Genomic DNA, 26,069 nt, shown 5'->3' with positions numbered 1-26,069 from the left:
TGGTTGATGAAGGACCTCCAGCTGTTTCCCAGTAAAGGTTTAATGGATGTTACAGGGACGAAAAGGCTTCTTTTGGACACTAGCAAAACATTTCCTTCTGCTCCATCTGAGCGCGCCGGCTCCGCCTCTTTCCGCTTGTGCAGACAGACTGCACGTAAATCAGCTGACTGCTGCTGTTGCGTCATCAGTGTTCACGTGAAAAACTAGGGGCTGCGTGAGCGCAATCTTGTAATGCTTTATATTTACAAGCATTCTCCTAAATACGTTTCTACTGCAGGTCTATATTTAGTCACAAATCAGGGATTAAAGTATTAAAAATATTTTGACGGCGAAGGGGTTCTTCCGGTACCGGACGGTCACTAGTGCTAATAGCTGCGCTCGCTAGCAGTATGTCCGGGAGCTGAAGTAGAGAAAAAAATAACAGCTGATTCTCAGCACCACGAGCACAACACACAAACAAGGCAGAGAGCGGTGGAGGCGGAAAAACATGTCAGCGATGATCGCTCAGTGTCAAAGGGAATCCGTCGCAGCGACGGAGCATCTGAGGGGGGTTGTTTTCTAACTCCTGATCCCCCACTCCATTCCAGTAGGTGGCGGTAATGCAGCTCTAAGCTGGTTTGGTCAACTGCAAACCCACAAGAAGAAGAAGACGACTGAGCCCTGTAATGCAGCTAATGTGAGCGAAAAGTTATTTAATGTATCGGATTACATTTTTTTATTTCTTTCCGATATCCGATCCAGTAATTTAGGCCAGTATCGGACCGATACCGATACTGAATATCGGATCGGCGCTTCCCTAGTTAGAACCTCAGCTGGAGCCTTTCTGGATGGACTTTGAATGTTGTGTAATCATAACTAGTAATTATAAACTGGCCATAGATGCAAGTGAGTGTGTAGCTGTTTGTCGCACTGTGTGTTACAACCTACACGAGGTGTACAGCTGGCTTAGTTCTGAACTCCTGAGTGCCTATAAGCTGAAAAAGCAGTTAAGAAAATGAACACGGATAATTTCACACAATATATAATTCTAAAAATTTATAAACACAAAAAACGGAATGCCAGGTCCACAATAATTACACTTACAGTGGCTGCTTCACCATTAAATTCAGAACAGCATCAAATTCCTCTGAATGACTATTGAGATTAAGCACAGCTGAGTTTGAAAACATTCCTCTTTGAAATGCAAATATAGTGTATCTTTGATTGTTTGTCATAGCACATATTGTCATTTTCTTCTAATGTAAATCAAAATACTCTATTATTTTGAAAACATAGAGAAACATGCCATCTGATCACAATAATGATCAACTGATGTAAAAGATGGATACAAAATCACCTTAAACATGCACAAGGCATTTACTCAATCAGGCAATTTCTTGGACTGTGTAAAAACATATTGATTACAGTTACATCACAAATTAAATTTTTGCTACATTATGTATTTTAAAATCAACCACATATTGAACTTTTGTATTTGTTTTCTGTTTGGAAATACTGCAACATTGCAGTCCTTATAATCTTACATATACTCCTTAAATACACAAAGGGCTCACAATATTAATGCCACATTTAAACTTACTTTTTAAATTTCACTTTTCTAACTTTGGAACGGATTATGATTCTTAGCAACTTTTTCAAACATTCTTTGATTTCTCGTGTCTGTAGAACATATATGATTGGGTTCAGCATTGGAGGAAAGACCATGGTCAGAGACAGGTTTATGATCCTGGCATTTGGGTCTATGTCTGCACCTAGACTAAATGTGATTAATACTGGGATGAAATAGATTGCCACTAATGAAAGATGAGCTGTGCAGGTTTTAAAGCCCTTCATTCTTTCTTGGACTGTGACTACTTTAGCTAAAGCATATCCGATACACATGTAACTCATCAAAATAACTGTAAGAGGAAGCCAAAGAACAAGAACTGGCACAATCGTACCAATTACATCATTGGGTGTATAGTCATTGCATGCAAGCCGGTATATTGGGCCATGGTCACAGATATAACTTTTAATAACAACTGACTGACAGAAGGAAAGTCTTGTAAGAAGGCCAACTACAAGAAGCATAACAGTAATGACAAATACCCACAAAGAGGCAATCAAAGAGATCATGAACCTGTGAGTCACCTTCACTGGATAATGCAGTGGGTAAACGATAGCTATAACTCTGTCATATGACAGAGCAACCAGATTTAGAGCCTGCATGAAAACGCAAAGATAGCAGAAAAACAGGAATGTCAAGCAGTCACTATAGGGAATCTGAGGGTGATTAAACAAAAAGATATCAAGAACCTTTGGTACAATGACAGAGTTTCCTAACAGATCCACCAATGCAAGATTAAATACTGCAATATATTTTGGTGTTCTTAGATTATGATCCAAGTATATGACCCCCATTACAGCTGTGTTTGCCAGGACTGAAATAATATAAACAAAAAAAAGAAAGACATAATAGTATTTAATATTAGGAATTCCAGTAAATCCACTTATAATGAAATATGCAGGGTGCACAAAAGTAATATTTTCCCCAAGTGCAGAGTTGAAGAAGTTCATTGTAAATTTTCTGTCAGATTTGTATTGTCCAAGCACTGACAATACAGAAACTGCACATCAGGCTTCTGTGATGGAGACAGTGGAGTACTGCTGATGATGAAGCTCAAGCAAGCTTTAACTGTCTGCAGATCCCCTCAGTGTTTATATTCATGTGTGATCCCTTGAGTGTGTTCTATAATCCATTTTCAACAAATCCTTGGATGGTGTATAAAATGTACATAAAACTGAATGCAATTACTTGTTCTGTCATGGTCCAGGGCCCTTTTGACCCTGTGTTTTGTTTTGCCTTATTTTTATCTGTTCTGGGTTCTTTTGTTTGTTATTTCTAGTTCCTTATGTTTTCCCGGTGTTCTGTGTCAGGTTGGCGTCTTTGTTCCCTTGTTCTACTTCCTGCCTATTTTTGGTAGTGTCTTATTTCTAGTACAGTGTGTTTAGTTTTCCTTCCTGTGTCTCCCTCCCAGGTGTTCCTCATCCCCTCGTTACCCTAGTGTGTATATATTGTCTGTGTTCTAGTCAGTTCTTTGTCGTGTCATTGGTTTTGTCTTGGTGGAGTGTTGCATTTCCATGCCTTGTCTTGTTTTTGGATTTTGCTCTTGGTCTGGCTCCCAAGTGGATTTTTGTTATTTGTTTTGTTCTTTAATAAATACCTTTTAAGGTGCACCTGTTTTTGGAGTCCTGCATTTGGGTCCATCCCCGCCTGTCACACCGCCTGCCATGACATGTTCTTTTAAACCTATAACTGGTAACAGAATAAACACAACATATTAAATGTAAAAACTGAAAAGACTAATGAAATATTTGTTATATTTATGCTTATTTTTGATTTGTGGCAACCAAAAAAAGCTGATACATTGTGTTGAATTACATTGTTTAACAACACTATAAGTGTGAGACAAATTGTAATTTTTAAAGCAATTTTTTCTTGCCTTTGCTTGCTTGATATAAGATTTTAACTGTTCATCCCTTTGTCATATTTTAATTTTATAATGTGCCAAATGTTTCACAAAGTGAGAGGTCTAAACTGCTGGAAAAGTTTAATGCCTGGACTCTCCTGTGTAGCAAAGCTGTTGCAATACTGGCAGAATGGGGTTTGGCATTGTCTTGGTAAATGCTCAATTTAGCAAAGCTTCTAATGAAACAATACTGTGTGTATGGCAGCATGTGTTGGTCCAATACCTGTATATATATTGTTAAGCATTAATGAGGATTTTACAGTTGTGCCCAAACATCCATCCATTTCAGTTTTCTCTCTGCTGCCATTCACTTATGAAACTCAGGTTTGCAGACTGTTAGAACTCACTCTGCATATATATCTGTGTCTTTGCACTGCAGTTACTGCAGTTTAATAATGCAGTATTTGAGGCAATCAGTATGAAAGCATATTTTCGAATATGCTTTAGTTATTCTTATGTAATGAAAATGGTTCTTAATCTCTTCTACAGACTGACTTGCTTAATCATGTTGTGACTGACTGACTTACTCTGTGGGCAACCTGCAAGTCATTCTCCCAGCAACTCCATCACCTTATTTCTTGAAGTGGTCTATATGTTGAAGAAAGAAGAATGAAGAGAGTGTCTGCATGCCTGATTGAACATTTTAATTAGGGATGCGCTGATCCAATATTCAGTATTGTATCGGTCCGATCCTGACCTAAATTACTGGATCAGATATCGGGAAAGAATTAAAAAAAAAAGAAAATGCAATCCGACCCATTAAATTGTGTTTCTCCCACATTACCTGCATTACAGTTCTCTGTCGTTGTCTTCTGCTTCTTGTGGGTTTGCGGTTGACCAAACCAGCTTAGAGCTGCATTACCACCACCTACTGGAATGGAGAGGGGATCAGGAGTTAGAAAAAAAGCCCTAAGATTTTAAAAAGTTCTTTATCGCTGCGACGTATTCCCATTGACACTAAGAGCATCCTCGCACATGTTTTTCCATGGCTCCACCGCTCTCTACTGTGTTTTTGTGTTGTGCTTGCTGTGCTGAGAATCTCAGCTGTTATTTTTCTTCTTCAGTTCCCTGAATGGATCGCTATAACTGCAGTTTGCTAGCAAGCGCTGCTATTAGCAATCGCGATTGCCCGGTACCGGAAGGACCCCTTCCTCGTCAGAATATTTTTTATACTTTAGTCCCTGATTGGTGACTAAATATACATGTAGACCTGCAGTAGAAATGTATTTAGGAGAATGCTTGTGAATATAAAGTATTACAACAGGGGTCTCAAACTCCCGGCCCACGGGCCTGTCATGGCCGGGGAGGAAACGAACGAGGAAGGACAAACATGCAGGACTCCGGAGATGGGCATAACTTAAAGGCATTTATTAATGTAGGGAAAAACAATACAAAAACCGTTCAGAAGGGAGACGAAGGGGAACCACAGGGAGCACAGGAACACACGGGCACACAACATCAACGACGCGACAGAGAACAAATGAAAACTGAGGGCTTAAATACACAATGGGTAATCAGGGCAAGAGGAAACAGCAGGGAACAACAGGTGAGGCAAATGAAACTAATCACACGGGGGGAAGCAAAACTAGACACGAAGCACAGGGAAATCATACTGACAAAATAAAACAGGAAGTGATAAACCAAGGAACACGCAGACGAGTCACAACATGGGGAACAAGACAAACATACTGGGAGGAGAAGCTCAGGAAATAAACTAAACACAAAACGCTGGGCAAACGGCCCAGGACGTGACAGTACCCCCCCCTTAAAGGCCGGCTCCCGACGGCCAAAACCAGAAAACAAAACCAGACAAGGGCGGGAGGCGGGGGACCAGGAGGGAGGGCCCGAAACAAAAACAAAGACAGGGAGCAAAACAGAAATCACAGGGCGTGAACAAAACAAATCAAACCCGTACAGGAAGAAAACAAAAACACAGGACCAGAACAAAAGGCGACGGCACAAGGCCGGAGACAGTCCAACATGGGGCATCAAAATGAGGCAGAGCAGAGGCAACAGAGTCCAAACAAGAACAAAACACGGGGACGAGAAGCAAAAACAGGATGAAACAAAAGCGACGGCACAAGGCTGGGGAACTCCAAAATCCAACACATGGGTCAAAGTCCACGAACAGAGCAGGAGCTAAAACAAAACAAAACAAAACAGAACAGCAGGGGAAAAAACAGTCCACAGTTCAGGGGAGTCAATGGGAAATCCAAAACAAAAAACACACAGTTCAGGAGGCCGCAGAGGCCAAGGGGCCACAAAGCAAAGTCCCAACGAGGGAGGCCGACCGCGCTCCCAGCGGCGGCGGCGACGAGGACGAGGAGGAATCACTGGAGGCCGACCGCGCTCCCAGCGGCGGCGGCGACGACGAGGGGGAGTCACTGGAGGCCGACCGCGCTCCCAGCGGCGGCGGCGACGACGAGGGGGAGTCACTGGAGGCCGACCGCGCTCCCAGCGGTGGCGGCGATGGGGAGCAGGCACCGGAGGCCGACCGTGCTCCTAGCGGCGGCGGCGGAGACGAGGAGAAGACACTGGAGGCCAACCGCGCTCCCAGCGGCGGCGGCGGAGACGAGGAGAAGACACTGGAGGCCAACCGCGCTCCCAGCGGCGGCGGCGGAGACGAGGAGAAGACACTGGAGGCCAACCGCGCTCCCAGCGGCGGCGGCGGCGATGACGACGACTCACCAGAGCCGCAACATGCCCGGACTCCCCTGAGCCCAGGGCGGTCAAGGACACAGGAAACTCGGAAGGTCCGAACCGAGCGGGACCCCCTGGCGGCTCGGACTGAGCGGAACACTCCGAAGACTCCGGAGGCTCGGACTGAGCGGGACCCCCTGGCGGCTCGGACTGAGCGGGACCCCCTGGCGGCTCGGACTGAGCGGAACACTCTGAGGACTCTGGCGGCTCGGACTGAGCAGGACTCTCCGGATGCTCGAACACTGGATGCGCAGGCTGGGGCTGCTTTGCAAGGCATAGTGCGGGTGAGGATGATGGTGAGGATGATGGCGACATGGGAGTTAACTGGGACTCTGACTCAGAGACCAGAGACTCAACAGCAGTCGACGGGAGAGACCGGGGCTGAGACAAAGAAGCTGAGTGCGTGGGAGCTGACACTGGGGAAGCTGAGTGCGGGGGAGCTGACCCTGGGGAAGCTGAGTGCGTGGGAGCTGACCCTGGGGAAGCTGAGTGCGTGGGAGCTGACCCTGGGGAAGCTGAGTGCGTGGAAGCAGGCCGGGAGACGACTGGCTGCGTGGAAGCAGGCCGGGAGACGACTGGCTGCGTGGAAGCAGGCCGGGAGACAACTGGCTGCGTGGAAGCAGGCCGGGAGACGACTGGCTGCGTGGAAGCAGGCCGGGAGACAGAAAGAGCAGACTGCGAGCTAGAGAGGGCAGACTGCGTGGGAGCAGGCTGCGAGCTAGAGAGGGCAGGAGCTGAGGGAACTGACTGAGAGGGCACTGAAACTGCTGAAACTGGGGACCAAGGAAGAGCGACTGGAGCTAGAGCTGACTGAGGGCGAGGGAGAGCGACTGGAGCTAAAGCTGACTGAGGGCGAGGGAGAGCGACTGGAGCTAGAGCTGACTGAGGGCGAGGGAGAGCGACTGGAGCTAGAGCTGACTGAGGGCGAGGGAGAGCTGCTGGCTGCGTGGGAGCAGACTGAGGGAGAGCCGACTGCGTGGAGACTGACTGAGAGCTAGAGAGAGCTGGCTGCGTGGAGACTGATTGCGTGGAGACTGACTGAGAGCTAGAGAGAGCTGACTGCGTGGAAACTGACTGAGAGCTAGAGAGAGCTGACTGCGTGGAAACTGACTGAGAGCTAGGGAGAGCTGACTGCGTGGAAACTGACTGAGAGCTAGGGAGAGCTGACTGCGTGGAAACTGACTGAGAGCTAGGGAGAGCTGACTGCGTGGAGACAGACTGAGAGCTAGGGAGAGCTGAGGCTGAGGGAGACCCTGCTGCTGCCGCTAACGCTGAAAACCGATGCGAAGGCTTGGACCTGGTTGCCCCCACCCGCGGAACAGGAACGGGTGCAGAGGTCAGCCCGTCCGTGGCTGCCCCCACCCGCGGAACAGGAACGGGTGCAGAGGTCAGCCCGTCCGTGGCTGCCCCCACCCGCGGAACAGGTACGGGTGCAGAGGTCAGCCCGTCCGTGGCTGCCCCCACCCGCGGAACAGGTACGGGTGCAGAGGTCAGCCCGTCCGTGGCTGCCCCCACCCGCGGAACAGGTACGGGTGCAGAGGTCAGCCCGTCCGTGGCTGCCCCCACCCGCGGAACAGGTACGGGTGCAGGGGGAGCTGGAGCCAAGGGAGCGGGAGCAGGGTGAGCAGAGGGAGCTGGAGCTAACTGAGGGGTCTGAGACTGCGACTGAGGAGGAGCTGGAGCTACAGCTGACTGGGAACACTGCGACTGAGGAGGAGCTGGAGCTACAGCTGACTGGGAACACTGCGACTGAGGAGGAGCTGGCGCTACAGCTGACTGGGAACACTGCGACTGAGGAGGAGCTGGCGCTACAGCTGACTGGGGAGACGAGAAGGCTGGAGCTACAGCTGAGGTCTGTGGCGCTGGCTGTGGATGAAGGGTGGTGATGACAAAATCTTTCACGAGCCCATGCAGAGAGTCCAGCAGCCAAGGATGGTCACACACTAGCCCTTGCAGTTTGGCTGTGATAGCTTTTTGCTCAATCTCGCATGGGTCAGACAGCAGCTCAAAGACCAACGAGTCCACCCACCGAATGATGGTCTGCTTTGCCACCTCAGGGAGGGGAAAAGCAGCGGGGTCCTGTGAACGTTTGTCCTTGTTAGTGGGTTGTTTTGTTCTGTTGGGCCGAGATGCATGAGTTTCTGCCTCCAAAATGTCCACCATCAGGGGAGAATCGATTATCTCTACATCGGCGGGTAGCCAAGAGAGATCTGGCTGGCAGCTGGTGGTGTGAGAAAGCCCCTTATCCCAAACGGTTGTGATACTGGAGTCAGTCTTACTCACAGAGACGGTAGTTTGCGCATGACGCGGAGACAATATCCGCGGCGTTATACCGCTCGGGTCTGGGGGGGCCCCCTACCGATGCTGCCGGGAACTCCCCCTCCTCCGTGGCCGCCGCGACTGCAGTGGAAGGGGGAAGCCAGTGAGCGGAGCCGCAGATGAAGGACGCTGACGGGCACTGTTCTGAAATGCTGGGCCCCCCAGCGCCAGACGAGTGCCGTTGAAGTAGCCGGAGCTAGCCAGGTCTTTAGTATGGTCGCGTCGTTCTGTCATGGCCGGGGAGGAAACGGACGAGGAAGGACAAACATGCAGGACTCCGGAGATGGGCATAACTTAAAGGCATTTATTAATGTAGGGAAAACAATACAAAAACCGTTCAGAAGGGAGACGAAGGGGAACCACAGGGAGCACAGGAACACACGGGCACACAACATCAACGACGCGACAGAGAACAAATGAAAACTGAGGGCTTAAATACACAATGGGTAATCAGGGCAAGAGGAAACAGCAGGGAACAACAGGTGAGGCAAATGAAACTAATCACACGGGGGGAAGCAAAACTAGACACGAAGCACAGGGAAATCATACTGACAAAATAAAACAGGAAGTGATAAACCAAGGAACACGCAGACGAGTCACAACACGGGGAACAAGACAAACATACTGGGAGGAGAAGCTCAGGAAATAAACTAAACACAAAACGCTGGGCAAACGGCCCAGGACGTGACAGGGCCACTTACTCCCCCCCCACTTCCGGCCTGCGAATTGATGTCAAAAGTATAATACAATTTGGCCCTTTGACTTATTTTTTAAGATTTTGCTTTCCCCTCCAATTAAGACAGCCATTTCTCATGTAATTTAAATCAGATATTCCCAGGTACCGGCCACTAGGTCATTTGGTACTGGGCCGCACTGAAAAAAAAAATTGCTTACATTTTTTCCTTTTTATTTATTATGAGTCTGAACAACAACCATTTTGAAAAATGGGCAGATTCTCTCCGTTAGATCCATCTATGACTGTGCTTGTGTAACTGCTGCGTTAATATTGACATGACAGTGTCACATTGAAAGGATGAGCCAGCAAAGATTGTCTTTAATTCATAACACAGCAGTAACTGATGACCATAACAATGCTAAAACTGTGCGAGTATGAACCTGGCTGACTGTCTCGCACTCGCTTCTTCACTCGTAGCCAGAGAATCACCTGAACCAGTCAGGCGATTCATTCCGAGAACGAAGCAGTTGCTGCTTCCCATGTCACATGATTTTTTTTTGCTCTGAAGCAAGCTTCAAAGCAGTGGTTCTACTGAGTTGTAAGTCCATAGAACCATTCGAAGCACGTATCGAGGCTTCAGTTTCAAACTGTCATCACTACACTCAGTGTCAAAGGGAATCTGTCCCAGTGATGGAGAACTGAGGGGGTTGTTTCCTGATCCCCACTCAATTCTGGTAAGTGGCGGTAATGCAGCTCTAAGCTGGTTTGGTCAACCACAAACCCACAAGAAGAAGATGATGACGGAGAACTGTAATGCAGCTAATGTGGGACGGATGGGATCGGATTGCATTTTTTATTTCTTTCCATATCCGATCTAGTAATTTAGGCCAGGATCAGACCGATACCGATACAGAATATCGGATCGGCGCATCCCTAATTCCTACTCTGATGTCCGATGTGGGACTTTGCCATTTCCCTCTGGTTTGCAGTCCAAGCAAGTAGGCTCTTACAAAGGCTGCCCTCATTACTGTCATCACTACTGAGTGTAGTGATGACAGTTTGAAACTGAATCTGTCTGCCAGCACTTGTGAGTGGGGGTCGAAGATCTACCATTTTCTGGCAGACTGGTTTGGACCTCCATTTGCAACATTCCAGGAATGTCCTTTGGTGTCTGCGTACCGCCTCCCTGCCTCTAAGGATCCATACATTTTGGCGGAGCTCTGCAAATACTCTCTCAGGTCCAGGATGACCAAGCCGGGAGTCAAAGTCCTTTATGAGGAGTCTAGTGTTCTGGTGGTTGGAGTCCAAGACAATTCGGTGTACAGTATCCAGATCAAGGTCTTCACTCCGGCTCAACTGGCCTCCAACACAGATAAGCAGGCTGGAGTTGTCAAACTCAGGAGAGAGGCACAATAATTGCCTGGTATGTGGAATAGGTTTCCCTGTCTTTAGGAGCTGATAATCCTCTGGGAAACTATCTACCTGGACTTGCCTCATAGCCAGGAACTCAGCTTCTTTGTATGCACTAGCCAGAGGCTGTCCCGTCAGCCCTTCCACCCCATGGAGCTCCTCAGCTATTGTCTCTGCTAACTCCTACCAACTGCTACACTTGCTTTCATCAGTCCCAGGAGGTGGTGAGGTTATCACTCCACAGAAGGCGGGTTTCCGTAGCTCTGCCTCATAATTGCAGGCTGGTTCAATGGCCATTCACTGGGAGGCTGCTGGAGAAACTGTGGGCCCTGCATCCAGCGGCTGGCTCCGAGTAAATCTCTCAGGCTCTTTCCATTTGTGAGGTCATCAGCAGGGTTTCTGGCTGAGTCCACATAATGCCATTCCTTCAAATTGGTCAGTTCCTGAATCTCTGCCACTCTGGTGCCCACAAATACTTTGGAGTGGCAGGATTCTGAATTCAACCAGTGGAAGACTGTGGTGGAATCTGTCCAGTAAGTGACCTCCTGACTCAATATGGTAAGCTCCTTGGTGAGCACTTTAGCCAGCTGAGCTCCAGTTAAAGCTGCACAGAGTTCAAGACGGGGCACAGAGTGCTGCTTCCATGGGGCTACGTGGGATCTGGCCAGAACAAAGGACAAGTGCACCTGGCCAGTGAGATTCACTGAACGCAGATAGGCTACGGAACCATAAGCCTTCTCTGAGGCATCCAAGAAGACATGTATCTCATGGATCACCTCCGGATGTTCCATAGTACTTGGGGTGTAACATCTAGGTAATGTTATCTGTGGCAAGTATTGGAGTTCAGCTTCCCACACCTTCCATGCTTAAAGAAGGTGATCAGGGGAGTGCAGGGTCATCCCACTCCCTCTATTTGTCCCACAGCTGCTGGACAATCACCTTTGCCCTGGTGGTAAAAGGAAGGATGACACCTAGGGGGTCGTACTGTGTGGCCAAAACCCTGTAGATATTCCTCATTGTAGGAACACCATAAGTCACCCTTCGGCACTTGAAGCCTAGGTTGTCAGGGTCACAACACCAACTCAGACCCAGGGTGGATTCCGTGGCCTCTGTTTTGTCATGGAAGAGCCACAGTTCCAACTTAGGGGACTTGGCTTCTGGTGGGAGATGGCTAATGACCTCAGGTTGGTTGCTGGCCCATTGCCTGATATCAAACCCGCCAGATGCTAGAAGAGCTCTCAATTTATCAAGGAGATGATGGACTTCTGCAGCTGAGGGGAAGCTCTGAAGACAGTTGTCCACGTAAATGCACTTCTCCACTGAGAATCTCACATCCTCCTCAGGCAGACTGTGTGACAAAACATGTTTCTGGAGAGCGAAGGACGTGCAACAAGGACTGCAAGTAGCCCCAAACGGCAGTACCTGCCACTCATACACCTCAGGAGGTTTTTCTCTCTTAATGTGGCACCACAGGAACTGTAAAAGAGGCTTGTCTTCTGGCAAGAGTAGCACCTGGTGAAACATACCACATATGTCTCCACTGATGGTGACATTGTGCCCCTAAACTGAAGGAGTACACCCAGGAGAGAGGGACTCAAGGGTGGACCAGGCAGTAACCATTCATTGAGGTTAAGACCACCATACTGGAAGGAACAGTTAAATACTATACGGTCTTTGCCATTATGGTTGACCTTGTGATGGGGGATGTACCAACTTTCTCCAGTCGATGTGGTGTCTAAGGTAACCTTGGTTATGGCACCTGCGACAACTAAATTATTGATTTCTGCATTGTACATGGCTGCCTTGTCAGGATCCTTGGTCAGACGTCTTTCCATGCTCCTAAGGCCAGGCATCACAACTTCTTTAGGGGCCTGGAAGCCAGGAAAGTCCTTCCTCCACAGTAATGGTGTGGCATAGCGAAAGATCAAATTCACCTCAATGCTGGTCATCTTGGCCTACAGGAGATTAAGGGCTTCTTGATCCTCTCGGGATCTAGTGGCCAGCTTCTCACTATGGTAAGGTAAGACATCAAGCTGCCACAACCTTTCCATGTTCTTCTTAAGTTCTAGCTCTGCAGGGCTGAGGGAGAGGGAAAGGCACTGTTGTGGCGACAGCTGTCTTTGCACAAGCTGAGTTGGTCCCTGCAGCAACCATCCCAGGTGAGTCTTAATGGCAGCTGGACCACCAGGTGGTCCGAGATGAACAGGTGTAGTAGGAGTTATGAGGTGGGTGCGGTCAGCCCCAATGAGCAACAAAGGATGGACCCATTCAAAGGACTGCAGGAGAAGACCTTTGAGGTGCTAATACTTGGCTAAAGCAGCGGCCGAGTAGGAATGGTCGGTCAGCCCAAGACCGTTAGCCGCAAAGGCTGCTGTAATCTGGGAGGTCGTATGCAGCTGGGCTACAGAAGATATCTGGAAGGATACAGAGGAGCCATTGATGGTTTGGATGTTTGGCCGATGGTAAGGGGATGACTGCGGTGGCCGACCAAGCTGTGGGAGTGGACTAGAAGGTGATGCAAACTCCACACCCGCTTTCTGTGTGGAGTTTGCATCTCCCCGTGCTTGCGTGGGTTTGCTCTGGGTCCTCCGGTTTCCTCCCACACAGACATGCACTTACTGGGGTTAGGTTAATTGGCTACTCTAAATTGCCCATAGGTGTGAATGAGAATGTGAGTGTGAAAGGTTGTTTGTCTCTCTGTGTTTTCCCTGTGACAGGCTGGCGACCTGTTCAGGGTGTACACCCTGCCTCTCGCCCTATCACAGCTGGGATAGGCTCCAGCCCCCCCGCGACCCTGAACAGTATAAGCGGAAGCGAATGGATGGATGGATATAGTCCAACCTACAAGCAATAAATGCATGAATTAGCCTGAGACAGAAATATTAGAGATATCATTAAATTAGTGTTGTTACAAGTGTACAAATCTGGACACTTAGAATAGTCTCTTCTTTCTTTTAGGACATTGGCATTTGTAAAAAAAAGTTTCATGACAAATGTGGATGAGCTTGGGGGCCCCCTGGTGATCAGCCGCATATGTTGCCTATGCCTCTGGTCGGCCCTGCCTCCAGCTGCTGTTGCTGTAGCATTGCTGTTACAGAGGACGTGGAGGCTGCAGCAGTTAACATGTCTGTGATCTTTCCACTTTTTGTAGCATCAGTGACACTCTTCAATTTCTTTGCACGTAACTTGTCGGCACCCCCTTTCTGCCGCTTCGGTTTCTCCATGTTCCCTCTCCTTTAACACATGTGTTCAACACTGAAACTACTAGCGAGAGTTACAGGGGACCACGCAGAGAAAGGGTGGGGCCGCTTTCATCCTATATCCTGATTGGTTCCATCCACTGTGTATATTGAAGATGGGCCAATGGGCCGCCCCCTCTGAATTGTGGGCCGGTCTCTGAAAAAAAAAAAAAGAAAAGAAAAGAAAAGGAAAAAAACAATGCAACAGCCCCTGAGGACGGTCGGCCCACCAGGCAAATGCCCAGTACGCCCAATTACCAGTCCAGCCCTGGATGTGACCAGCAAACTCCAAATAATGTACGGCAATATCTAATAATGCCTGTCTGCTGTATGTCCTTAGTGCAAGGCATTTGTGTACTGCATCTAAAACAAGAAAACAAAACATACAAAAAAAAAGAGAAATGCGAAAAAGGTTACATCCAGGAGCGGAGCAAGCAAACACGTCTGCCACGGTGGGTGCCATGATCTTTGCATATCTTTGCTCAGGAATGAAATATAACCATAATTAAAATTGCAAATTGTTCAGTGAAGCAGGCTCTACAATATGGGATCATAATCAGAAAGGAGGGAGTCAATTTAAATTTTCATGGGAGTAGCTAGTTATGGTTGGGTGTTCCAGCACAAAGAACCATCAATTCTATATAAAAAAATCTGTGGAGAGAGCTGAACCTTTGAGTTGCCAAGCAGCAGCCAAGCGACCTAAAGGATTTAGAGAGTTTAAGTGAAGAGTAGTGAGCAAAGATCCCTCCTGGGATGGGTGCAAACATGGTCACCAATACAAGAAAAATTTTACTTCTGTGTCTGGCAGCAAAGGTTTCTCCACCAAGTACTAAGTCATTTTTGCTTGGGGATCAAATACTTACAGTGCCTTGCAAAAGTATTCGGCCCCCTTGAACTTTTCAACCTTTTGCCACATTTCAGGCTTCAAACATAAAGATATAACATTTTAATTTTTCGTGAAGAATCAACAACAAGTGGGACACAGTCGTGAAGTGGAATGAAATTTATTGGATGTGTCAAACTTTTTTAACAAATAAAAAACTGAAAAGTGGGGCGTGCAATATTATTCGGCCCCCTTGCGTTAATACTTTGCAGTGCCACATTTTGCTGCAATTACAGCTGCAAGTTGCTTGGGGTATGTCTCTATCAGTTTTGCACATCGAGAGACTGAAATTCTTGCCCATTCTTCCTTGCAAAACAGCTCGAGCTCAGTGAGGTTGGATGGAGAGCGTTTGTGAACAGCAGTCTTCAGCTCTTTCCACAGATTCTTGATTGGATTAAGGTCTGGACTTTGACTTGGCCATTCCAACACCTGGATACATTTATTTGTGAACCATTCCATTGTAGATTTGGCTTTATGTTTTCGATCATTGTCTTGTTGGAAGATAAGTCTCTGTCCCAGTCTCAGGTCCCTTGCAGACTCCAACAGGTTTTCTTCCAGAATGGTCCTGTATTTGGCTCCATCCATCGTCCCATCAATTTTGACCGTCTTCCCTGTCCCTGCTGACGAAAAGCAGGCCCAAACCATGATGCTGCCACCACCATGTTTGACAGTGGGGATGGTGTGTTCAGGGTGATGAGCTGTGTTGCTTTTACGCCAAACATATCGTTTTGCATTGTGGCCAAACAGTTTGATTTTGCTTTCATCTGACCAGAGCACCTTCTTCCACATGTTTGGTGTGTCTCCCAGGTGGCTTGTGGCAAACTTTAAAGGAGAATTTTTATGGATATCTTTGAGAAATGGCTTTCTTCTTGCCACTCTTCCATAAAGCTTGCAAGTGCTTGCTTTATTCATAGCTGTATCATGCTTACAGTGGTTTTCTCTTTGGGCTTAAGTCTACAAACTGTCTACAACAATCAGCCTGTATGACTGATTGTTGTCCTATGGACAGACTCTCCCACCTCAGCTGTAGATCTCTGCAGTTCATCCAGAGTGATCATGGGCCTCTTGGCTGCATCTATGATCAGTCTTCTCCTTGTTTGAGATGAAAGTTTAGAGGGACGGCCGGGTCTTGGTAGATTTGCAGTGGTCTGATACTCCTTCCATTTCAATATGATTGCTTGCACAGTGCTCCTTGAGATGTTTAAAGCTTGAGAAATCTTTTTGTATCCAAATCCGGCTTTGAACTTCTCCACAACAGTATCTCGGACCTGCCTGGTGTGTTCCTTGGTCTTCATGATGCTCTCTGCGCTTTGAACAGAACCCTGAGACTATCACAGAGCAGGTGCATTTATACAGAGACTTGATTACACACAGGTGGATTCTATTGATCATCATCAGTCATTTGGGACAACATTGGATCATTCAGAGATCCTCACTGAACTTCTGGAGTGAGTTTGCTGCACTGAAAGTAAAGGGGCCGAATAATACTGCACGCCCCACTTTTCAGTTTTTTATTTGTTAAAAAAGTTTGACACATCCAATAAATTTCATTCCACTTCACGATTGTGTCCCACTTGTTGATTCTTCACAAAACATTTAAATTTTATATCTTTATGTTTGAAGCCTGAAATGTGGCAAAAGGTTGAAAAGTTCAAGGGGGCCAAATACATTCGCAAGGCACTGTATTTCACTAAAAGCCAACTGACGTAAAAGAATTTTTTTTTCCTGGATTTGTGGTTGATATTCTGTAGCTTTCTATTAAAATGAAATTACATATGAATTAGAAGCTATTCACTTCTTTGTAAGTGAGCAAAGTATAAATTAGTATAAATTCATACAATTTTAGATTCTACTCTAGCTTTCTATTTTTTTTCCCCCAAGATTTCCTTATTTCCTGTGCAAGAACATACATAGAATTTTGGATTTAACATGAAAGGCATGATAGTGAAAGAAAAGGTTTATAATCTTAGCATTTGGATGTATTATTGCCAAAAACATGAAACTATTCAAAAAAAGTTGGGAAGCTATGTAAAATGTAAAGAAAGACTGAATATAATAATTTACAAAATTCATTAAACCTATATTTTATTCATAATATACCACAGAAAAAAATAGATCCATCACTGAAGCGAAACAAAGGCTTACAGCTCTGCCATTTGGCTAAAGAGATACATTTAAACAAAAAGCAGCGGACAAGAGAATAAATGCCCTATTCTCCAAATATCCATTCAGGGTGTGCTCTCAGCTGCAAGGCAACAATAGTACAAGGGCAGAATCACCCAGAGCTGAGAGTGAACAATACTGGAATAATATCTTGGAAAAATAAGATGGCTCACACAACACTATTCTCTGTAATTATTGTAGGGTCTTTGCCTTACAATATAAAGCACCTTGAGGTGACTGTTGTGATTTTGTGCTATGTATATAAAACTGAATTGACTTGAATTCAACATGAGCTTCTCTCAGGCATTATAGCAACCAAGTTGAGTAGACACATGAGTGCAGCTCAGAGGAAATAACACCAGAGGGTCAAAGCACCGCCTACTGGTTGATAGAGCAGTTCACCAGGACTGAGACCAGGCATACCAACCTGAGCACTGCCTGGATTGACAACAAGAAAATCTAAAACTCAGTGCTCCACACATGGATACAGGACTGCTTGGTACTAATACAATGTTAACAGTGCACTAATGAAATTATTCAGGAGCTCAATGGGACTTTGCAATTGCACAAGTGTGGAAAATACCAAGATGATGCACTGTCACTACTGCTATTCTGCATAGGCCTCAACCCCCTAAGCCTGATCACTATCATCCAAATATATTACTGCCAATGCAGCTGTTTGCCAGTACTAAAACAATATGAACACCAATAAAGTAATACATAATAGTATATGCCAATAAAACAAGTTGTTATGAAATATGCAGGTTGCACAAAGGTAATGTTTTTATCAAAAGTTGAGGTAGCCCCTTAACTGGCCAGGGCCCGCTGGCGGGCCGTTTGTAGTCCCTTTTATATGGCAGGCTAGACCCTCCTATGACACCTCCTATGACACCTAGACCCTCCTATGACACCTCACCTAGACCCTCCTATGACACCTCATTCGGCCAATCATGTAACTGGCTGCACCAAATCACCTGACAAAGCTACGTGACGCCCTCTGAGTATCACTGGCTCTAGCAAACCCATTTCTTAACATGACTGGCCGAATGAAGTGTCAATCAAAATGGGAGGGTCTAGCCTGCCATATAAAATGCACTTCATTCGGCCGGTGGACCAGACGTGGCCAGTTAATAGGCTATGAAATGGGGTTTTCAGAGCCAATAATAACCAGAAGGCGTTATGTAGTTTTTGTCAGGTGATTTTTTTGCTGCCAGTTAAGGGGTTAAACAAAGTTCTATTTCAAGACTTTCGTTGTTGATCTACAAAGTCAGTGTCTTGTATTTTCTATTCAGCCAAGCTGTCAGTTTCCTTGTGTCACCAAACCATGTGATCACAGCTTTATGCAGACAATTAAGGTATTAAGGTATTAAATAATGACTATGCTTGTCTGACTGTCATACAGTTTGTCAATTTCTTTAAGTTTCTGCTGGTTGCTGGTCAACCTCACAGTGACAGCACTTTTTTTAGTTACAATGTCAAATAAACTTGAAGAAACAAAGCAGAGCAAACAGAAGATACTTACTTTTCTTTTATGATGTTAATAAAAAAAAAAATTAGGCACTAGACTGTCAAAAATGCAATAATTACATCTTAAAAAGGCAGCCCTTACATTTGCCAACTATTAATGTGATTAATATGCACTGTCATCTCACAGCAAGAGGATTCCTGGTCCATCCAGAAAAGCTGGAGCTTTTCTGGATGGACTTTGCATGTTGTGTAAGCACAACTCGTAATTATAAACTGGCCATAAGTGTGAGTGAGTGTGTAGCTGTCTGTCTCTCTCTGTGTGTTACAACCTACACAAGGTGTACATCTGGCTTAGTCCTCAGCTCTTGAGTGCCTATAAGCTGAAAAAGCTGTTAAGAACATGAACATTGATAATTTCACTCAATATTAAAGTCTGAAATGCAAAGAATTTATAGACACAAAAAAAGGGAATGCCAGGTCCACAATAATTACACTTTCAGTGGCTGCTTCACCATTAAATTTAGAACAGGGTCAAAGTCCCCTGAATGACCAGAAAAGCTAACATGAAGCACAGCTGAGTCTGAAAACATTCCTCTTTGAAATGTAAATATGGTGTATCTTTGATCATTTGTAACATACATAGTCATTTTCTTCTAATGTAAAGCAAAGTTCTCAATTATTTTTGAAAACATAGATTTTTGATGCATATAAATGTGCCATCTGATCACAATAATGATAAATAGATGCAAAAGATAAAAAAATGGATATAAAATCACCTTCAACATGCACAAGGCATTTACTCAATCAGGCAATTTCTTGGACTGTGTAGAAACATATTGATTACAGTTACATCACAAATTACATTTTTGCTGCATGACGTATTTTAAAAGCAACCACAGATTGAACTTTTGTGATTTGTTTTCTGTTTGGAAATACTGCAGCATCGCAGTCTTTATGATCTTACATACATTACTTAAATAAACACAGGGCTCACAATATTAATGCCACATTTACACTTAGTTTTTAATTTTACTTTTCTAATTTTGTAGCGGGTTATAATTCTTAACAACTTTTTCAGAGATTCTTTGATTTCTCGTGTCTGTAGAACATATATGATTGGGTTCAGCATTGGAGGAAAGACCATGGTCAGAGACAGGTTTAGGATCCTGGCATTTGGCTCTATGTCTGCACCTAGACTAAATGTGACTGACTGTGGGATGAAATAGATTGCTACTAATGAAAGATGAGCTGTGCAGGTTTTAAAGCCCTTCATTCTTTCTTGGACTGTAGCTACTTTAGCTAAAGCATAGCCAATACACATATAGCTGATCAAAACAATTGTAAGAGGAAGATAAAGAACAAGAACTGTCACAATCCAACCAAATACATCATTGGGTGTATAGTCATTGCATGCAAGCCAGTATATCGGGCCATGGTCACAGATATAACTGTTAATAACAACTGACTGACAGAAGGAAAGTCTTGTAAGGAGGCCAACTACAACGAGCATAACAGTAATGACAAATACCCACAAAGAGGCAATCAAAGAGATCATGAACCTGTGAGTCACCTTCACTGGATAATGCAGTGGGTAAACGATAGCTATAACTCTGTCATATGACAGAGCAACCAGATTTAAAGCCTGCATCAAAACGCAAAGATAGCAGAAAAACAGGAATGTCAAGCAGTCACTATAAGGAATCTGGGGGTGATTAAACAAAAAGATATCAAGAACTTTCGGTACAACGACAGAGTTTCCTAACAGATCCACCAATGCAAGATTAAAAACTGGAACATATTTTGGTATTCTTAGATTATGATCCAAGCATATGACCCCCATTACAGCTGCGTTTGCCAGGACTGAAATAATATAAACAAAAAAAAGAAAGACATAATAGTATCTAATATTAGGAATTCCAGTAAATCCACTTATAATGAAATATGCAGGGCGCACAAAAGTAATATTTTTCCCAAGTGCAGAGTTGAAGAAGTCCATTGTAAATTTTCTTTCAAGCTTGTATTGTCCAAGCACTGACAATACAGAAAGCAGTACTGCACATCAGGCTTCTGTGATAGAGATGGCGAAGTACTGCTGATGAGGAAACTCAGGCGAGCTTTAACTGTCTGCAGATCCCCTGTGTTTGTATTCACGTGTGATCCCTTGAGTGTGTTCTATAACCCTTTCTCCAAAAATACTTGGATGGTGTATAAAATGTACATAAAACTGAATGCAGTAACTTGTTCTTTTTCTTTTAAATGTATAACTGCTAACATTATAAACACAACATATTAAATGTAAAAACTGAAAAGGCTAATAAAATATATTTTATTAGCCTTTGCAAGCAACATACATCAAAAAAGCTGATACACTGTGTTGCGTCTTTTGACAACACTGTAAGTGTAAGACAAATTGTTCTACTATTAACCTGTTCTACAGACTTTTTTCCCCTTGCTTGCTTGATTTAAGATTTTAACTGTTCAGCTCAGGGCTTCCTTTGTCATATTTTAGATTTTACAATGTGCCAAATGTTTTACAAAGTGAGCACTCTAAACTGCAGGAACAGGAACAGAACACTCATCTTCTGTGTAGCAATGTGTTGCAGTACTGGCAGAATGAGCTTTGGCATTGTCTTGGTAAATCTCCAATTTACCAAGGCTTCTAATAAAAAGATACTGTCTCTATGTCAGCGTGTGTTGGTCCAAACCTGTATGTATTGTTAAGCATTAATGAGGTCTTTACAGATGTGCAAAAACACCCATCCATTTCAGTTTTCTCTCTACTACCATTCACTTATCAAACTCAGGTTTGCAGACCGTCTGTTACTAAGAATTCAATGTGCGTATATACGTGTCTTTGCACTGCACATGCCCAGTTTATGAATGCATGTTTAATAATACAGTATTTTAGGGAATCAGTATGAAAGCATATTTTCAAATATACTCTATTTATTCCTATGTAATGAAAATGGTTCTTAACCTGTTCTACAGACTGACTTGCTTAGTCATGTTGTGACTGACTGTCTTACTCTGTGGGCAACCTGCAAGTCATTCTCCCAGCAACTCCATCACCTTATTTCCTGAAGTGGCCTATATGTAGAAGAAAGAAGAACGAAGAGCGTGTTTGAATACCCAATTGAACATTTTAATATGGTGCACCACATGACATCACTTGATGATCATAGAATGCGCAATGGCGCATGGGAAAAAAAACACTGCAGTATGTATGACTGGATTTTCATTTTCATGTATATGCAGTTGCTTTTCCCTCGTTTATATTATCAGGTTGGATTCAGCTCCTTCTTTGTAGATCCACAGCCAGTAATGCACACAGTAACCATGTACATAACATCTTAACAACAAAGAACAAATAAGATTTTATATTTGTGTCATCACAGTAATATGCACGACCAATTAACACATACAAGAAAAAACAGACTGGTGCTATTATAACACAAGAGACCACATTTAAAATAATTTTTTCATATTAGATATTTACTGTGACAAAATAAAAATGAGGAAAACTGGTCACATTTTAGAATTTCATCCTTAAAATGTTTTAATCATTTTGTTTTTTACTTCATTTTTTGATGTTTTGTATTATGATTTTTAATGGAGAAAGACAATATCACCCAAGAATCCAGAAATATAGCACATAATATATTCATTATAACATAAAGATGATGAAATAAAAAATAAAAACAAATTAAAAAACACAAATCTATAATGACTCTGCTAAGCACCAGATCCAAAGAGGCCACAGCCACAGCCGACAGGACCTAAGTTGCAAACGTTACAAAAGTGCCCCAGATACTATCCAGCGTGTCGTAGCAGGATGTAAAATGCAAGCTGAGACATAATAAATATTATTCTTACATATGTAGTCCATGACTTTGTAACAATTTTAACTTCAATTAAATGTTTATATATTTATAGCTTTTAAATCAAATAAACATTCTTCTAGTTATATGTCATACATGTTATTCATGAATTAGAGTTCATGAATCAATGAATTAATGTAAGGCTTGAGGGAGTTATTGCAAGCGAAGGATTTCCAACTAAATACTAAGTCTTATTCACCTGAATCTATTTCAACTGTTCCAGTACTTTTGCTGACAAGAAAAATGGGTGGGTTCAGACAATACTATGAACTGTGTATCAGATCCAGATGTAAATACCTGGAAATAAAAGCTGAGATGTTTTTTATATAAAACCCAAATGTTTTCAGTCTACAACAAAAATAAAGGGATTGTTCAAATAATTTTGTAGGGGAATGCATCTCTGTAGATATGAGCAGACTCTGGATTAACACCTGTCTCTTCTCTCCCAGTGGACATTACCTTATGGACCTGAAAAAGACTCCTGAGCTTCTCCCAAGGCCGCTTCAGTATCTATAGAAGACTGTAAAACTTTGATTTCAAGTCTTTGTTGGTTCTGTATTTGGGTCACTTTAGCTTATTGGCCTTGCAGTCTTGACTGTGTATCCATCTTCTGGTGCTTCCAGCAAGATAAAAATGTCCAAAATTTCAAATCATCTCAAACTTGAGAATGAGTTTAAATCTCAATCCAGTAGAGTACCTTAGGGTATTTTACCAGCATCAAATGCGGTGGCATCTTTAAAGAAAAGTATACTGGCCAGTGAATATCTGGAGTTTCTACTGCTTGCCTGCCAACCTTACTGTGACAAATGGACTCCAGGCCTCTTTAAAAACATATCTTTTTTTTTTTTTTTTTTTTTTTAAGGTGCTTCTGTCAGCATTTTGGTTTTGAGGCTTTGCTCCTATTTAGCTTAAGTTGTGTGGTTTCATATATATATATATATATATATATATATATATATATATATATATATATAGAGAGAGAGAGAGAGAGAGATGTAAAAGCAGTGCAAAGACTACTAGGTATGGTTAATTACTTAACCAAGTTTTGCCCTCACCTGTCAGATCACTGCAAAGTGTTGAGAGACCGGACACACAAAGATAGTGAGTGGAGCTGAAATGCTGAACAAGAGGAGGCATTCCTTGATCTGAAAAAGGCAAAAACAAATGCCCCTGCATTAAAATATTATAACCCAGAAGAAGAGCTGACATTATAGAGCGATGCTTCAGACACAGGTTTAGGTGCAGCACTGAGGCAAATGGGCAAGCCAGTCACTTTTGCTAGTAGAGCACTAACAAAAACAGAACAAGGGTATGCAGCCATAGAAAAAAAGTTTGTAGCAATGGTTTTTGGCTTTCAGAAATTTCGTCATTACGCATATGGTCACCAAGTGACTCTTCAGAGCAATCACAAGCCATTAGATACCATAGTGTGAAAACCATTGCTGAGCGCTCACAAAAGGCTGCAGGGTATGATGCTGCGCATACCGGATTATGGTAATTATAGACTGGCCACAGGTGTGAGTAAGTGTGTCGCTGTCTGTCTCTCTCTGTGTGTTACAACTTACACAAGGTTTACATCTGGCTTAGTCCTCAGCTCTTGAGTGCCTATAAGCTGAAAAAGCTGTTAAGAAAATAAACACTGACAATTTTACTCAATATTAAAGTCTGAAATGCAAAGAATTAATAGACACAAAAAAGGGAATGCCATGTCCACAATAATTACACTTTCAGTGGCTGCTTCACCATTAAATTCAGAACAGTCAAAGACCCCTGAATGACTAGAAAAAATTAATATGAAGCACAGCTAAGTTTGAAAATACTCCTCTTTCAAATGCAAATATGATGTAGCTTTGATCATTTGTAACATACATACTGTTATTTTCTTCTAATGTAAATCAAAATACTCAATTATTTTTTAGAACATAGATATTTGATAAACATGCCATCTGATCAAAATAATGATCAATTGATGCAAAAAATAAAAAGTGGACACAAAATCACCGTCAACATGCACAAGGCATTTACTCAATCAGGCAATTTCTTGGACTGTGTAGAAACATATTGATTACAGTTACATCACAAATTACATTTTTGATGCATGACGTATTTTAAAAGCAACCGCAGATTAAACTTTGTTGTGATTTGTTTTCTGTTTGGAAATACTGCAGCATTGCAGTCTTTATGATCTTACATACACTCCTTAAATAAACACAGGGCTCTCAATATTAATGCCACATTTATACTTACTTATTTAATTTTACTTTTCTAATTTTGTAGCAGGTTATGATTCTTAACAACTTTTTCAGAGATTCTTTGATTTCTCGTGTCTGTAGAACATATATGATTGGGTTCAGCATTGGAGGAAAGACCATGGTCAGAGACAGGTTTAGGATCCTGGCATTTGGGTCTATGTCTGCACCTAGAGTAAATGTGATTAATACTGGGATGAAATAGATTGCTACTAATGAAAGATGAGCTGTGCAGGTTTTAAAGCCCTTCATTCTTTCTTGGACTGTGGCTACTTTAGCTAAAGCATGGCCGATACACACGTAACTCATCAAAATAATTGCAAGAGGAAGCCAAAGAACAAGAGCTGGCACCATCATAGCAATTACATAGTTGGGTGTATAATCATTGCATGCAAGCCGGTATATCTGGCCATGGTCACAAATATAACTTTTAATAACAACTGACTGACAGAAGGAAAGTCTTGTAAGGAGGCCAACTAAAAAGAGCATACCAGTAATGACAACTACCCAGAAAGAGGCAATCAAAGAGAACATGAACCTGTGAGTCACCTTCACTGGATAATGCAGTGGGTAAACGATAGCTATAACTCTGTCATATGACAGAGCAACCAGATTAAAAGGCTGCATGAAAAGGCAAAGATAGCAGAAAAACAGGAATGTCAAGCAGTCACTATAAGGAATCTGGGTGTGATTAAAGAAAAAGATATCAAGAACCTTTGGCACAATGACAGAGTTTCCTAGCAGATCCACCAATGCAAGGTTAAAAACTATAATATATTTTGGTATTCTTAGATTACGATCCAAGCATATGACCCCCATTACAGCTGCGTTTGCCAGGACTGAAATAATATAAACAAAAAACAGAAAGACATAATAGTATTTAATATTAGGAATCCCAATAAATCCACTTATAATGAAATATGCAGGGCGCACAAAAGTAATATTTTTCCCAAGTGCAGAGTTGAAGAAGTCCATTGTAAATTTTCTTTCAAGCTTGTATTGTCCAAGCACTGACAATACAGAAAGCAGTACTGCACATCAGGCTTCTGTGATAGAGATGGCGAAGTACTGCTGATGAGGAAACTCAGGCGAGCTTTAACTGTCTGCAGATCCCCTCAGTGTTTGTATTCACGTGTGATCCCTTGAGTGTGTTCTATAACCCTTTCTCCAAAAATACTTGGATGGTGTATAAAATGTACATAAAACTGAATGCAATAACGTGTTCTTTTTCTTTTAAATTTATAACTGCTAACATTATAAACACAACATATTAAATGTAAAAACTGAAAAGGCTTGCAAGCAACATACATCAAAAAAGCTGATACACTGTGTTGCGTCTTTTGACAACACTGTAAGTGTAAGACAAATTGCAATTTTTAAGGCCATTTTTTTTCCCTTGCTTGCTTGAATTAAGATTTTAACTGTTCAGCTCAGGGCTTCCTTTGTCATATTTTAGATTTTACAATGTGTCAAATGTTTTACAAAGTGAGCACTCTAAACTGCAGGAACAGGAACAGAACACTCATCTTCTGTGTAGCAATGTGTTGCAGTACTGGCAGAATGAGCTTTGGCATTG

General features: G+C 43.4%; 3 protein-coding genes across 3 annotated transcripts; all 3 read right to left on the bottom strand.

Moving 5' to 3' along the window:
• Nucleotides 1–1,575: 1,575 nt before the first annotated feature.
• Nucleotides 1,576–2,556, bottom strand: LOC115791466 (olfactory receptor 1-like). Its single transcript, XM_030745552.1, has one exon. The coding sequence runs from the start codon at nt 2,554–2,556 to the stop codon at nt 1,576–1,578; it is 981 nt and encodes a 326-aa protein (XP_030601412.1).
• Nucleotides 2,557–12,569: 10,013 nt separating this feature from the next.
• LOC115791464 (olfactory receptor 1-like) lies at nt 12,570–20,362 on the bottom strand. Its single transcript, XM_030745551.1, has 3 exons — nt 19,437–20,362; nt 19,303–19,338; nt 12,570–12,693 (listed from the first exon to the last, which is right to left on the bottom strand). Exons 1-3 carry the CDS (start codon nt 20,360–20,362, stop codon nt 12,570–12,572), a joined length of 1,086 nt encoding a protein of 361 aa, XP_030601411.1.
• Nucleotides 20,363–24,487: 4,125 nt separating this feature from the next.
• LOC115791463 (olfactory receptor 1-like) lies at nt 24,488–25,468 on the bottom strand. The gene has a single exon (XM_030745550.1). The coding sequence runs from the start codon at nt 25,466–25,468 to the stop codon at nt 24,488–24,490; it is 981 nt and encodes a 326-aa protein (XP_030601410.1).
• Between the last annotated feature and the right edge of the window lie 601 nt (nt 25,469–26,069).

The sequence above is a fragment of the Archocentrus centrarchus genome, chromosome 14, assembly GCF_007364275.1.
Source record: "Archocentrus centrarchus isolate MPI-CPG fArcCen1 chromosome 14, fArcCen1, whole genome shotgun sequence".
NCBI classification, from domain to species: Eukaryota; Metazoa; Chordata; class Actinopteri; order Cichliformes; family Cichlidae; genus Archocentrus; species Archocentrus centrarchus.
This window is presented reverse-complemented; position numbering and strand designations above follow the sequence as displayed.